The 14,461-nt window shown below is 38.8% G+C and overlaps 1 protein-coding gene across 1 annotated transcript; it reads left to right on the forward strand.

Annotated features, from left to right (window-relative positions):
- Positions 1-271: 271 nt before the first annotated feature.
- Positions 272-14,078, forward strand: LOC134618889 (putative helicase mov-10-B.2). The gene is made up of 23 exons (XM_063464491.1): positions 272-488; positions 2,546-2,648; positions 4,874-5,055; positions 5,529-5,625; positions 5,722-5,863; positions 5,973-6,225; positions 6,330-6,440; positions 7,360-7,537; positions 8,322-8,464; positions 8,580-8,756; positions 9,031-9,143; positions 9,259-9,455; positions 10,023-10,120; positions 10,250-10,347; positions 10,435-10,533; positions 11,659-11,764; positions 11,855-11,972; positions 12,188-12,379; positions 12,523-12,594; positions 12,789-12,914; positions 12,993-13,081; positions 13,200-13,312; positions 13,449-14,078. Exons 1-23 carry the CDS (start codon positions 355-357, stop codon positions 13,508-13,510), a joined length of 3,003 nt encoding a protein of 1,000 aa, XP_063320561.1. The 5' UTR covers positions 272-354; the 3' UTR covers positions 13,511-14,078.
- Positions 14,079-14,461: the final 383 nt, after the last annotated feature.

Raw genomic sequence — 14,461 nt, forward strand, 5'->3', positions numbered from 1 at the left:
TCGTCCTATGGAATCGCTTTATTGCCCTGTTATGTTTTGTTTGCAGATGCCCTCAGCTGATTTTGCATCTCAGCGCGTTAAGTTTCATTTCTCCGGCCTGACTGACTCTCTGGGTGTGCCTGCTTTTAATCTCCGAGCGTGACTTTTTCAGTACTGCTGCTCTGTTTCAGTACGCAGCAGAGAGCGTAGAGGAACTCCGCCCATGCGGGCGGTCAAGGAATAGAAAGCTAAAGCCCAGTCTTAGGGTATTACTTTATGAAATAAACACAAGCTGTGCGTGGATGCGTTACATCCGCATTTAGACGATCGGCACGGACGATTTAGGATATACTCTGATAATATCAAATATTGATCATGGTTAATACGAAGTTATCTATTCGCTGCCAAATTGGACTCGATTTCTTCGAGTTTTTGAAGGAGACTAATCGAGCATCCATCACAGACAGGATTCAGCTGAGAGACATTTACAACAATGAGTTCCGGATGAGGTGGGTTCTTGATCACTCTTATTTCTCTTGTTTTATAAAAGTATCCATAACCAAATACTGCAGTAAAAGTTGAAGTACTGAATCGACTTCTTGAAGTAAAAGCCACAAAGTACAGACTCTGAAATGTACTCAAAGTAAGAAAGTAAAAAAGTAGGTCCTTGAAGGAATTCTACCACCTATTTTTGTGCAAAGGTAACTGAACCTTGTGCCAAATTAATATAAGACTGAAATCAGTCTGTTATGTAGGATACCAGCAAAACAAACAATATATATATATATATTCATATTTATTTTTTCTGATGTCTACATTGTGGAGGGTGACTTTGCCTCCACACCTAAACAGAAAAATGAGTACAATCAGAGGTTAAAGTGGAATTCAGGGCTCGGTACTTGGACCATTGCTGTTTTCTATGTACCTGCTGCCTCTTGGTGTTCTTTTACGTTCTTTTAATGTAACCTTTCATTGTTACGCTGATGACCTGCAGCTTTATGTTCCTTTAACCATTGGAAACTGTGCTGAAGTCTCTAAACTAGAATCTTGTCTATCTGCAATTAAGGGCTGTTTATCGGATAATTTCTTGCTCCTAAATACTGATAAGACAGAGTTGATGGTCATTGGGCCACACAAATTTCAGCACTTGTCCCAAAATTTCATCTTGAGAATTGATGACAGTGTCATAAATTGCAGGGACAAGGTAAAAAACTTGGGCGTGTGGTTCGACATGGTGCTCTCTTTCGAGTCTCATGTAAAAGAGATAACAAAGACTGCCTTTTATCATTTGAGGAGCATAGCCAGAATCAGACAAGTTTTGTCAAGCGACACTGCAGAGGTTCTTGTCCATGCATTTGTGTCCTCACGTATTGATTATTGTAATGCTCTTCTTTCTGGGCTACCAACGAAAAGTTTTAGAGGTCTACAGATGGTGCAAAATGCAGCTGCTCGCATTTTAACAAGAACTGGGAAATTTGAGCACATTAGCCCTGTACTGAGATCTCTTCATTGGCTACCTTGTCAGGTTCGAGCAGATTTTAAGGTCCTGCTGCTCACCTACAAGGCTTTAAACGGATTGGCACCTTCATATCGCTCCGACCTTTTACATCTTTATGTTCCATCCCGTGCTCTACGATCTCAGGACTCTGGCCTTCTAAAAGTTCCTAGAGCCAGAAAAAAGACAATTGGAGAGCGTGCTTTTTCTTTTCGTGCCCCGTTTCTGTGGAACACCCTCCCTCAAGATATTAGGCAGGCATGCTCTGTGGAGGTTTTTAAAACTAAGCTGAAGACACATTTGTTAACCCTATCTTACATGTCTTAATTCTATGGCTTTTAGTTTTTAAATTTTTACTGTTTTTAACTTGTATTGTTTCTTTTACCTGTATTGCTATGTATCGCTTTTATTTTATTTATCTTTTTAGTTTCAAATAGTTGTTTGAAAACACTTTGTTTGAAAGCGCTTTATAAATAATGTTATTATTATTATTAATTCGGCCGGTATGGAAACCCTAAGATCAGTTGTAGTCGTTTAGTGGGGAAAAGAATGATAACTCACAATTTTATGATCGGCTAACCTGCTGCTCTTTGTGGATTTACAAAAGTGAATTGAACAAGATGTCAGCAGATGTTTCACAACCTATCTTGGCTTTTTTCCATGTCCTAAAAAAACAGCATTGGTATAAATTTTACAGGTCATACACAGATGTGATATGTGACTGAAAATGACATTACCCTTAATCTTTAAATCTGTAGTTTATCAGAAATCACTGTGCAGTCCTTACCTTTACATATAACCCCTCCTTTTCCTTTTGTCTCCTATCTGTCTTACAATTTTCTCCATCTCTGACTAAAGTTAGCATTCTCTCCCTGAAAAAGCAGCAGTACAGCAGGTGGACTTTTCGCTACCAACACACTGTGCGGCAGACTGCGCACAGTTTGTGTTCTTGCTGATGTTTGTTGAGTTAATAGAAATGTTGCATTTGATATTTTCTGCCACTTGAAAAGTGAACTTACTTTGTTACTTGCCACCAATGAATATAATGATATTCTTTTGTAAACACTTTAGGAATCCAGAGGCCAAAGATCCAAACTTTGGGTCAGTCCTGTATGCCCTGAAAGTTTCCAACAAAATAACAAGACGAAGAGACACTATTCGTTTCAACTCCAAGGTATTCACTACTGACATTTCATTAACTGTTATACCAGAATCTCTAACGGTACATGTATTTCTTAGCAATTACTGATTTCAATGATTGATTGATTTTTTTTTTTTTTTTTTACCATAAAACTTACATTTTCACATTTTATTTAAGCACATCACTCAGTCTTGTAGTTGAGATAACAAGGCATGTCTGATATTTTTAGAATCTCTCAGTGATACAACTTCAAGTGATGCAGTGAAACATTTGAACTTAAAATCAGTTAATCATACAGGTAAATAATGTTTATCTGATGAAACAACAAAAAAAATACTGCAGGCTGATTATAGTCCAATGAAATGAATTTTAGCCTTTAGTTATTGGGTAAAGTCCAGATGGCACCTCGTGGATTGAGGTAGGTGATGTGCTGGTGTTGAGTTGGTGATCAAGTGCCACACTGATGTTCCCTTACAGTCAGTGCTACAGTATAAAGATGAACAGGGCTTTATTTGGAATGTCTATTCCTAAATTGTGTTTATTTTAAGCGTCAGGATACAGCTTCCAGTAATCCACTGACATTATGCAAATGTTTTTACAGTGACTGTGATGCATATATACCGCTTAGGCATCAGCAAAGAGTTCATTGTTAGCTGTCACTTCCTATTTCTCCAATGCACAATAGTGAACATATTTTTATTTGGTTTTCAACATTTGACAATAAAATGAATAAATGAAACAAATTTTTCCAAATTGTGATATTTTTACAGATATAATACAGGTCATTGATAGTAGTAGTTTCTCTGACACTGTTTATCATTTTGGTAATTTCCTTTTGTGACTTTTCCAGAATAACTTTTGTATTTTAATATAACCGTACCAATAAAACAGTTATCCGCCCTTCCATTTTCATACCTGAGAATGCCACAGAGTTAAATCTGGGCTACGCAGGTTTATTTTTTTTTATGTAAAAAGGCAAACTTCTTGGTTATCACAGAGGAGGTCAAAGAGTAAAGCTATTCTCAACCGGTTATATGTTGATATATATGAGTGTTCATATCTTATCCCATATCTTATCTCATATCCCTCCCCCTTGCTTGGCCCTTGCTTGCTCACAAGGGGTCGTCTGATTGTTGGGGTTTTCTGTGTATTATTGTAGTGTCTTTAACTTACAATATAAAGTTACTTGAGGCAACTGTTGTTGTGATTTGGCACTATATATATCTATATATAGTGCACACACACACACACACACACACACACACACACACACACACACATATATATATATATATATATAATAGAGAGAGAGAGATATAGAGATATATATTCCAATACCTTGTCCAGCATTTTGAGCACTTTTTAGCTGTTTTCGTGCCTTTGGAAGGATTTTATCAGCAGGATAGCACTAAAACCATCTAAGAGACCATCATGAACTTCACACACGTGCACTACAGTTGAAATCAAAGTGATGATTTATTTGGAGGGAGTGTGCTTTGAGCCATGAGTACTTAATAAAGGTTATCCCAGCACAAAGGTAGAGCTGCAATCTGTTCTTTTAGCAATATAAATGTTACATCAGAGAAATTTATTGAAATGGACTTTTGAAATTGGTATTGTGAGTTTGTAAATCATGACGTACCATCTATTGTACATCTCATGTATTCTAACTTTAGTGTTAGAGGAGGTGTAAGTGGAAGCAAAGTTCATATTTACAGTAAACATTCTTACTCTAGTTTGCTATTCACAGAGGGCAACTGTTTCCTTGTTTTCAGCATGTTTAACCTCACCTAATAGTAAAAAGCCAGACAGGTTCTAAAAGACATTAAGGTATTGTTATTGTCTAAACAAAACAGGTTCAGCTTCTTCTTCTTCTTCTTCTTTCGTATTTGTTAATAGGAGGATCATTAATTGTGTTATTAATGGTTAAAATAAAATAGCTTTTTTTTTTTTTATAGGACAAGATTTTATAGGACTTCATATTCTTAAACTGTCCACAGGAATCAGTTTAAAATTAAGCCTTTTGAAGTCAAAGAGAGTTAAGGAATCAGAGTTCACGTAAGGACAGGATGCTGTCACTTCCTCAAAAATGCATCCTGTGGTATGAAGAAAATACTTCAGAGTTTCTAAAGACAAAGCTCATTCTTTTTCTTGGTTGCAACTTTATAAGCTCAGATAAATAAAGCCAGAAACGTGACAGTGATTTTTCTTTTTCTAAATCCAAAGATAAAACTGACATGAAGTGATGATCCACACAGGTCAAAGCTCTTTACGTGGACCAGTGGCAGTGGCAGAGAGACCGTAAACCGACGTCTGCCCAGAATGGAGCAGCCAGTCCAGGGATGGGACAGACAGCAGCTTCTGCAGATGAGGCAGAGACAGGAGTAAGATACCGAAGGAAAATGGCCAGTCTCCTGATGAACAAACTCAAGCAGGAGAGGTAACCTGGCAGAACCCTCTTTTGTTTACTCTTCTGTGAGCCATTTTTCTAATAAGTTATGCTTGGTGCTGTATGTCTACTAAATGTTAACAGGACATACAGACATTTTGTTCTGCTCCTTTCTACACCACAAAAATCACAGTTTGAACATGCTTTTTATTTTTAAGGCAAACCATTAGGAATGTTTTTTGTTTAATGAGTAAATGAAATGTGAAAGTACTCTGGAAGAACATGGGAAAACACAACTCATGTGCTGTCGCAAACAGGCCAGGCATGTGTGCAGAACATGGAGGTGCGAGTGTGGCTACTTCCAGTCCATTAACCTCTGTCACTGCACTCACACAGAGCATCCGCCTCTGCTGCCTGTATTATTTCTGCATGCAGCTAGAAAAGAAAGGCATACTTGAAAGAAGTGGCCTGAACCCCTGCAGTAAAACAGCGAATCAATGCCTCTGATCTTCTCCCACCTACAGAACCCAATTCATATCTGACAAAAATGGGATCAGCATCACATCCGAACGTTTGTTTGAGAATGGAAAACTTCACTTACATGTGGAAGAGACCTTTGAGGTATTTAAACCATCAGATTGCAATGTTCCCCAATATACATTTGCTTACAAACAAACAAAGAAAAAAACTTTACAAAATGATGTGTTTTGCCAACAGAGTGAGATAACCCTGCATGTGAAAAACACTGGAACAGAAACGGTGTATTTCACCTACTACACACCGCTACACTGGCTCAAGTGCTTGTCGCTGGTTGACGAGCAGAAAGTGACCAAACAGAACCCCCTGTCACTAAAACCAGGTGACACGAGCATCACAAATAAGCTAGCTAGTTTGACTCACATTTGACTCACTGATTACAGGTAGAATTTGACCATTAACGCACTCAACATGTCATATCCGGTTTTCAGGTGACAGCTATAAAATCCAGGCTCTCTTCCACTTCAGCTTGGTTGGTTTCTATCCAGCTACACTCGCCTTTGAATTCAAAGCAGACTTGCAGCCATCCTCTGCTGCATTTTACATTGTGCGCTTTATTGAGGCTGAGTGTGTAACTTCCTTGGGACTGGAGCTAGCACCTATAGCCCCCTACAAACCTCGCTCCATCCCCGCCTGGACTCCTGAGGCACATTACACAATTGTGGATGGGCTGCCACCTGAAGGGTACCGAACTTTACTCAGCTGTTAAACGTACACTGTAAATGTACAAAAGTTAATTTTTTATGCCTTTTATAATATTAAACCTTTTCTCTTTTTGTCTCCTTAAGGCTGTCAGTAATGCGTCTAAAAAATGTGGTTGAGCTAAAACAGTATCGAGTACCATCATACATACATGACCTCCGTACATCACTGAAGCACTCCTGGCCCAATGCTAAAAGGTAAGGAAGAGCCTTGAGATTGTGGTAAATGTTAAATGGTAGTTTGCCTCACTCATGTTCATTTTCCCTTTGTTTTTTATTTGTTTGTTTGTTTTTTACGTTAAAGTGTTTTAAAAATTACAGTGTCGTCAGTTTGTTTTCAGTGTCTTCAGATTTCAGTAAACTGGTTACATCTTTTATGATATTTTACAATGATCTCTTTTGAGACAATAGGACAAAAACATAGATTAACTAGAGGGACAGTGGAAGAAAGCAGAGAAAGCAGCCACCAAGAATGTCATCTGCACCAAAACTAATGTAGCCTTATTTTTTTTGAACACCTCTCCACTAACGTTTTACACAACTTTTCTTGGTCTTATCCAGTGTAAATGTATGTGAATGTCCTTCCCAGCAGCATGAGAGATTAGTTGGTCTTCCACATTGTACCAGTGTGGGAATGGTGCTTTTACCACTAGAAAGTGGGCATAATGTCTAGTTTGCCCTGCCTATCCAGTATTTCCAGTAGTGAAAATCCCTCTAAAAGATGCTGCTGTTTGCTATATGTGAGAAAGGGCGACTGTGGAAAACACGTCACCCCATTCTCCTGACATTGTGTGTGATTATGGTTAAATTTTCACAAAATTCAAGTCTGGTAGTTTTTGTGTAATCTTGGTGACAAACAGCAATGATCAGCAATTAAGAAATTATACAAAGCAAGGAATGTGAAAGAACACAGGAAAACATAATTTAATTATTATTTAATTATTTCTGCTTGCAGCTAGAAAAGAAAGGCATACTTGAAAGAACTGGACTGAACCCCTGCAGTAATACAGTGAATCAATGCCTCTGATTAACTGAGATCCTCTAATCTCAACTTAGCTTCTGTGATATGGTTTGCAGTATATAATGTCAACTATTTTTCATGTGGTGTGTCTCAAAGAGCCATACTGGAGAGTCCCTTGAACTGGGAGAACTACACAGAGAAGTTCCAGGTGCTGCTGTATCTGGAGGAGCTTCAGATGGAGGTGGACATCAAGAGATACAACATCCCCAACGATGACAAAGAACACACTACCATGACTAAAGACAAAATGAACAAGAAGCTTCTTGTTCTGAAGGTAAGTATATCTGATATGTCAGATATATGATTCTGATCACATTTAGTTGTACCATTAGTTCAATTATTAAAATTAATACCAACTAACAACTCTGCCTCTAACTACTGTATGTAATATGGTAAGAAAGAACAGTACAACAGCGGTCCCCAACCTTTTTTGCGCCACGGACCGGTTTATGCCCGACAATATTTTCACGGACCGGCCTTTAAGGTGTCGCGGATAAATACAACAAAATAAAACTAGTACCGGTACCGAAAAAAAGAAGATTTATTCATAACACACGTGAAAAGACCAAGGAAAACCGAGTTAACGATAAAAACAATAACAAAATAACGCTGAAAACTGATAAAACCCTGAAAACCATACATTTCACACCTGAGGGTTGGGGACCGCTGCAGTACAACACTTGAAAAATTGTTGTCACTTGTTAGTGAGCATATAACTGAAGGTTTCATTTTAAAGCATATTGGTGGCTCTGGTTTCATAGTCTATCAATATGAACAGAGAAGAGTTATATAAGTTAATGCTGAAAAATGCCCCTCAATTATGAAAGTCATTCATTTAAACCCATATCAAACTCATACAAAACATACTACATATCTAAATATGGACATTCTTCACTGACCCATTCATATGTGAAGCTTGTGTTTGGTGTCGGTTCCTAAAAATTACAAGGACCTGTACACAACCTTGATTGTTTGTGGCACCTTGTGGGACACATTCAGCATATGTTTGTGTCATCACAATTATCCTTGTGACAGATAGCTCTTGTCCCTTTTTCCAGGTGCCTGGTGTGGCTGAGAACCGTCCCTCTGTGCTCCGAGGAGATAAGCTGCTGGTGTATCCTGTTGGAGAACCAGGGGTCAAGTATCGTGGCTACGTTCACAGCGTGGAGCTGGACAGTGTTAAACTGGGTTTCAGCTCCCAGTAAGATTATGACTGTTTAGCATTAGAAAAATACAAGTCCAATGAGAATTAATATCTGCTGTTTCATAAATAAGTGATATTTGTGGTGTCTTAGATTGTGTGAATTTCTTTACAGGTTGCTTAGCCGCTTTGTAGAAGGTATGAAGTTCAATGTTGAGTTCACTATAAACCACGTGACTCTGCGTCTCCAGCACAGAGCGGCAGAACTGGCTTTTTCACGTAGACTGGAAAAAGTGTTGTTTCCTGTTGAACCCAACATGTCCTTTCAGCCAAAGGACCTTCCCAATCTCAGGTTAGAAACTCCAGTAGAGTGATCATATACTTTTTTAAACACAGTGCATGTGTTATATCTTTCTCTATATGTGAATAAATAATGTAAGATAATTATAGCACTTCTCTAATCAGCTGAGGCTGGAGTTTTGGTTCTCCGTATACACTTAAAGGCAGGTGTTATGGTTAATTGTAAGTTTCAGAGCCAATGCCCATAAATCCTAAAATGAGTTACTCAGGAGTGATTCATCTCTAAAATTATACATTTTTTTCCCCCTTTATCTTACCATCAACAGGTTATTTGATTGGCAGCTGGAGAAAAATCCAGAGCAATATCAGGCAGTACAACACATTGTAGCTGGCTCATCCAAACCTGCCCCCTACCTGATTTTTGGTCCACCTGGAACAGGTACTGGGTCCCATATATCACTAACTCTTTGTTTGAGCTTCTGTTCCCAGAACTTATCATAAGTCTAAAAATGCAACTCAGCTGATGCCACTCTTATGTTTCTTGGATTGTCTAGGCAAAACAGTGACTATGGTGGAGGCCATCAAGCAGATAAAGAAGACACAGGCTAACAGCTACATTCTGGCATGCGCTCCATCCAACAGTGCTGCTGATCTGCTTTGCAAGAGGATTGTGGACCATGTGGACAAGCATGAAGTGTACCGCATGTATGCCAGTAGCCGGGACCCAAAACTTGTGCCAAGGGAATTAAAGGTCAGTGGTGGAAGTTCATTTGTTTCAACAAGATCATAAAATTCAATATTTTAAGTCTTTTTTTTTTTTTTTTTTTTTTGGTGGTGGCGGGGGGAGGGAGGGGGGTTGAATGGAACGTATTTATAAATAATGTTGCTCATTTACTTTTCTTCCATTGCAAATGACCTATTACGCAGTAGCCGTGAAGTTAGTTAATGTTATTAAAAAATATCATCAGCAAAACAAGATGAGTAACCTAAATTTGACTAACATGAAACCTAACTTCATAATATATTTATTATATTATAGAAATTATTAAAGAAAACACCAGCAATGCTTATCATTTGCTCTAGAAGTTATTGTTATGTAAACAAAGCCATTTTTTTTCCTTTTTCCTCCACCTTCCAAAGCTATGATGTCACAAGAATGTGATTGATCAGATCCACCATTGCGTTCATGGATGATACATTGATAAAGGACCACTCACTCACTTCCAAACAAAGTGTTGATGTGCTTCCTGGTGGTTAACACGCTTGATGCTATTTTATTAAGTCTCACTGAGGTTAATGATACGATGGCACTTTACAGGAATGCTCTAACCTGGTTGGGGAGTGTTACATTTTCCCTGCTAAAGAAGAGCTGATGAAGTATAAGATCATGGTCACCACCCTGTTAACTGCCGGAAGGTAGTGAATGACTCACACTGCAGTCATATCTGCATGACAGCTACATTAACATTAACACAAAAATCAACATGACAGATGAATGTGACTTATATGACTTTGTGCCATGTAAACATTATTTGATCTGTGCAGATTGGTCACAGGTGACATTCCAGAAGGACATTTCACTCATGTGTTTGTGGACGAGGCTGGACATGCTGTGGAGACCGAGTGTTTAGTCCCATTGGCAGGTAAAAACAACAAAGAGTTTTCCATTATGTAGCTGTACTAGATTAGTTTCGTGTGATGCTTGATTTTTTTTCTTTTGTGCCACACAGCCTTACTAGATGTAGAGACTGGTCAGGTTGTTCTAGCTGGAGACCCCAAGCAGCTTGGCCCTATTCTCAGGTCGCCGTTTACTCTGAAATACGGCATGGGTAAGTACAGATGTGCAAATACCCTCATACTGCTCACAGATGCAAAGACAGAGCACTAAACATGTGATGTTTGCCTTGAGAGTTTTGATGGAGAGAAAAGAGAAAGGCAGAAGGAAAAAGAGAAAGCATATGAATGGGTGCCAACTCCCAAGAGAGGAGCTCTGGTACTGTATGAAGAAATCAGGAGAAGTATGTGAAGGAAGTGCAGGACATGTATGAGGACAGTGAGACAGGGGTGAGGTGTGCAGGAGTAGGAGTGACAAATGGGCTCAAGGTAGGGTGGGATTACATCAGGGATCAACTCTGAGCCCCTTATTCAATTCATATATTTTTTTATATACATAAATATTTTATTATCCTTCACCACAGCCACCACAAGGTGCTTAATACTGTATGGTTTGCAATGGTGATAGTCAGGTCGACAATAGAATTCAGGCAGGAATCTCCATGTACTATGATGTTTATAGATGACTGGACAGGTGGAGGTATGCACAGGAAAAAAGAAGAATGAAAGTTAATAGAAGCAAGAGAGAGAAGCAATAACCAGTGTACAAGAATGGTAAACAGAGTGCAGGCAGGGTGAAGTGAGTGTCAGGGCTGATTTGTGACAGACAAATAGTAGCAAGTGTAAAAGGAATTATTCAAAACATAGTAGTGAGACCTGCTATGATGTATTGTTTGGAAAAACTAGTACTGACAAAAAGACATGAGGAAGACCTTAAGATGTTTTTATTTTTACTAGAAGTGACCAGAATAAAAAGGATTTGAAATGAGTACATCAGAGGGACAGCTCAGGTGAAGCAGTTTGGAGACAATGTTAGAGAGACAAGGTTGAGATGATTTGGAAATGTGCAGAGGAGGGATAGTAAATACACTGGACAATGGATGTTCAGTATGAAGTGGCCAAACAAGAGGAAAAGAGCAAGACCACAGAGAAGGATGTAGTGAAGAAAGACATGCAGAGGGTTGGTGTGACAGAAGAGAATGGGATGAAGTGAGATGGAGGCAAATGAGCTGCTATGGTGACCCCTAAAGTGAGCAGCTGACAGAAGAACTTGAACGCTAATTTCTTGTGTGTGTAGTAATCTGATATTTGATTTTAAAAACTCTCTGTGCTGTCTACAGGAGTGTCCCTCTTGGAGCGGCTGATGAATAACTTCTCTATGTACCAGAAGAACGCTGATGATGTGTTCAACAGCTGTTTTGTCACCAAGCTGCTGCGCAACTACAGGTGTGCTAGAAGAGATAATTTAAGGATGCTTGGTAATGAAAAACTGAAATTTATTGCTTGATTTCCAACAATGCATATTTCTTCTTTCAGGTCTCATCCTGCCATTCTTAAGGTTCCCAATGAGCTCTTCTATGGTGGGGAGCTGCAGCCTTGTGCAGAAGAGTATGCACGAAACTTCTACTGTGGATGGGAACACCTACCCAAACAGGTACAAAGCACATGCTGCACTGTTAAAGTACAAACAATTCATATACACATCCAGTTTTCTTCTGCTTTTTTGGCACTGGGTTGCAGTGGCTTTGATTGAACTCAAAGCATCAAAAGCCCCACTTCACAGCAACACAAATATTAAAAGGTACAACAATTTCTTCCATACAACAACCATACCATTCTACCAATGCACAATTATTTTACATCTTCTAGAACTTCCCAGTGATCTTCCATGGGGTGACTGGCAAAGACGAACGTGAGGCCAGCAGTCCTTCTTTTTTCAATGTAGCTGAAGTGGAGGTGCTGATGGACTATGTGCAGAAACTGTTGCAGGCACAAGGCAAGAAGGGCGTGGCAAAGATTGCACCCCGAGACATAGGCATCATCGCCCCCTACAGGAAGCAGGTATAAATTAATTTCCTACGCACTGATGTAGTGGTTCCACCTAGAAACCTTTACTATAACTACAAATGAAAACATGCAGAAAGCTTAATATTCAGGTTATTGTTCATGTTTTGTTTTTGTTTGTTTTTTTTCATTTCAAATAGGTGCAGAAAATCCGCAAGGCACTGGATAAAGTTGGTAAAGACTTTGAATTTGTGAATATGGAAACCCTTAAGGTAACTAAATGTTTGACATTGAAACACTATAAAACAGTAATTTTTTATAGCGTTTTATAGTATTAAGTGTGTCAGAAAGGCATATTCATATATGTGTGTGTGTGTGTGTGTGTGTGTGTGTGTGTGTGTGTGTGTGTGTGTGTGTGTGTGTGTGTGTGTGTGTGTGTGTGTGTGTGTGTGTGTGTGTGTGTCAGGTTGGTTCGGTGGAGGAGTTCCAGGGGCAGGAGAGGAGAGTCATCTTGGTATCTGCAGTTCGAAGCAGCACCAATTACACAGAGATGGACAAGGATTTCAACCTGGGCTTTGTCAAAAATGAGAAGGTAAACAACACATGCACAGACACACAAACACAGAGCCCACATTTACAAATTATTGTGACACATTCTTTTCTTGTCCAGAGATTCAATGTGGCTGTGACTCGAGCTAAAGCCCTGCTGATTGTGGTGGGAAACCCCAGAATTTTGGAAACAGATTCCACCTGGGCCCGGCACGTGACACACTCCTACTTCCGCTTTCAGCAAATGTTAAATTTTAAACTCAGCTTTAAATTTGAACGAGTGATCTGCGCTGACTTTCTTGTTCACTCTTTCCCTGTTTGCCTGCAGCTTCATCCAGTACTGCAGAGATGAAGGAGGTTACACTGGCATCATTCGGGCAGAGGAAGATGAAGATGTGGTAGCTCGACTTCAAGCACTTTACATCTCAATTGAGGCCAAAGGTAGCAAACAAAGGCTAATTACAATAATTGTGCCACTGACCAAAAACATATGAAACTGAGGGTAATTGTTTCATAAATACCTTCCTCATATGAACATGTTAAAATTTTCCACCTTGAATTTTGCTTTTCTCATCAGTTGAGACTGCAGAGAGTGTCATTCAGCAGCAGCTGGACCCTGAGTGGAGGAATGACATGTGAGCCAAAGGAGAGCCCCAAAAGGTGTTCAGAGGAATTCATTTCAGCACCGAGCACTATCAAACTCTCCTAAATGAACACTTTCCTATATCAAATGTCCAACAAAGATATAATTTTATTATATGATCCCGACCAAAGGCAATGATAGACATAACTGTTTTGTGTTTAGAGCAACTATTTTGTCTCAGGGAACTGCGCCACTAACACCAGCAACTTGTCACAATTACATGGTGACAATAAATCTTAAGACTGAAGAGTTCCTCGAGCAGCTCAGAAGTGCACTTTTCTAGCACTAGGAGAACAGATGAAGCAGTCTGTGCATAGGACCGAGTATGCTTTAAAAATGTGCACTTTATATACAAGGATTCTTCTGTGTCATCTGATCGTCAATAGAATCCAAAAGGAGCAGTTAGGGACCACGCCTGACTTTGCGAAGGAGCAAATTACTTGAATTTACAGTTTTAAATCAATCTGTGCTTAAGTATTAACTGGTTGTTAAATAACTGAAATGTACATGTCATAGTGTACATAGTGTTGCCTGCCCATGTATGAGACTTTCAATGTATTTCTTAATTACAGTTACCAAACAGCAATTTTATTCATTTTCTTTTCAATGGAGTAATTGTAAGGTTCATTTTAAATCAAATTATTTAATTAAATAAATCTAAGATGACAACACACGAGTTCACTTGAATGTTCAAACCTACCAATCTTTTTTTTTTTTCTTAACTTTTAAGTCTGAGGTCTATTTAATTCTCATTTTAAATATTATACCAAGGGATGCCAAAAGAAAGTTAAATGCTGATTTACTTATGGAATAGAAGTCAGTTGTAATAAATTAGAGTAAAATGTTATTGAAATGTAAATTTATTAAAACCATCTCCATAACCAAACCAAAGTAGTATTTCAAAAATACTTTATTAACATGTTTGTCATGTTTCAGACATTCAAAAC

The sequence above is a fragment of the Pelmatolapia mariae genome, linkage group LG20 (assembly GCF_036321145.2).
Source record: "Pelmatolapia mariae isolate MD_Pm_ZW linkage group LG20, Pm_UMD_F_2, whole genome shotgun sequence".
In the NCBI taxonomy this organism is placed as follows: Eukaryota; Metazoa; Chordata; class Actinopteri; order Cichliformes; family Cichlidae; genus Pelmatolapia; species Pelmatolapia mariae.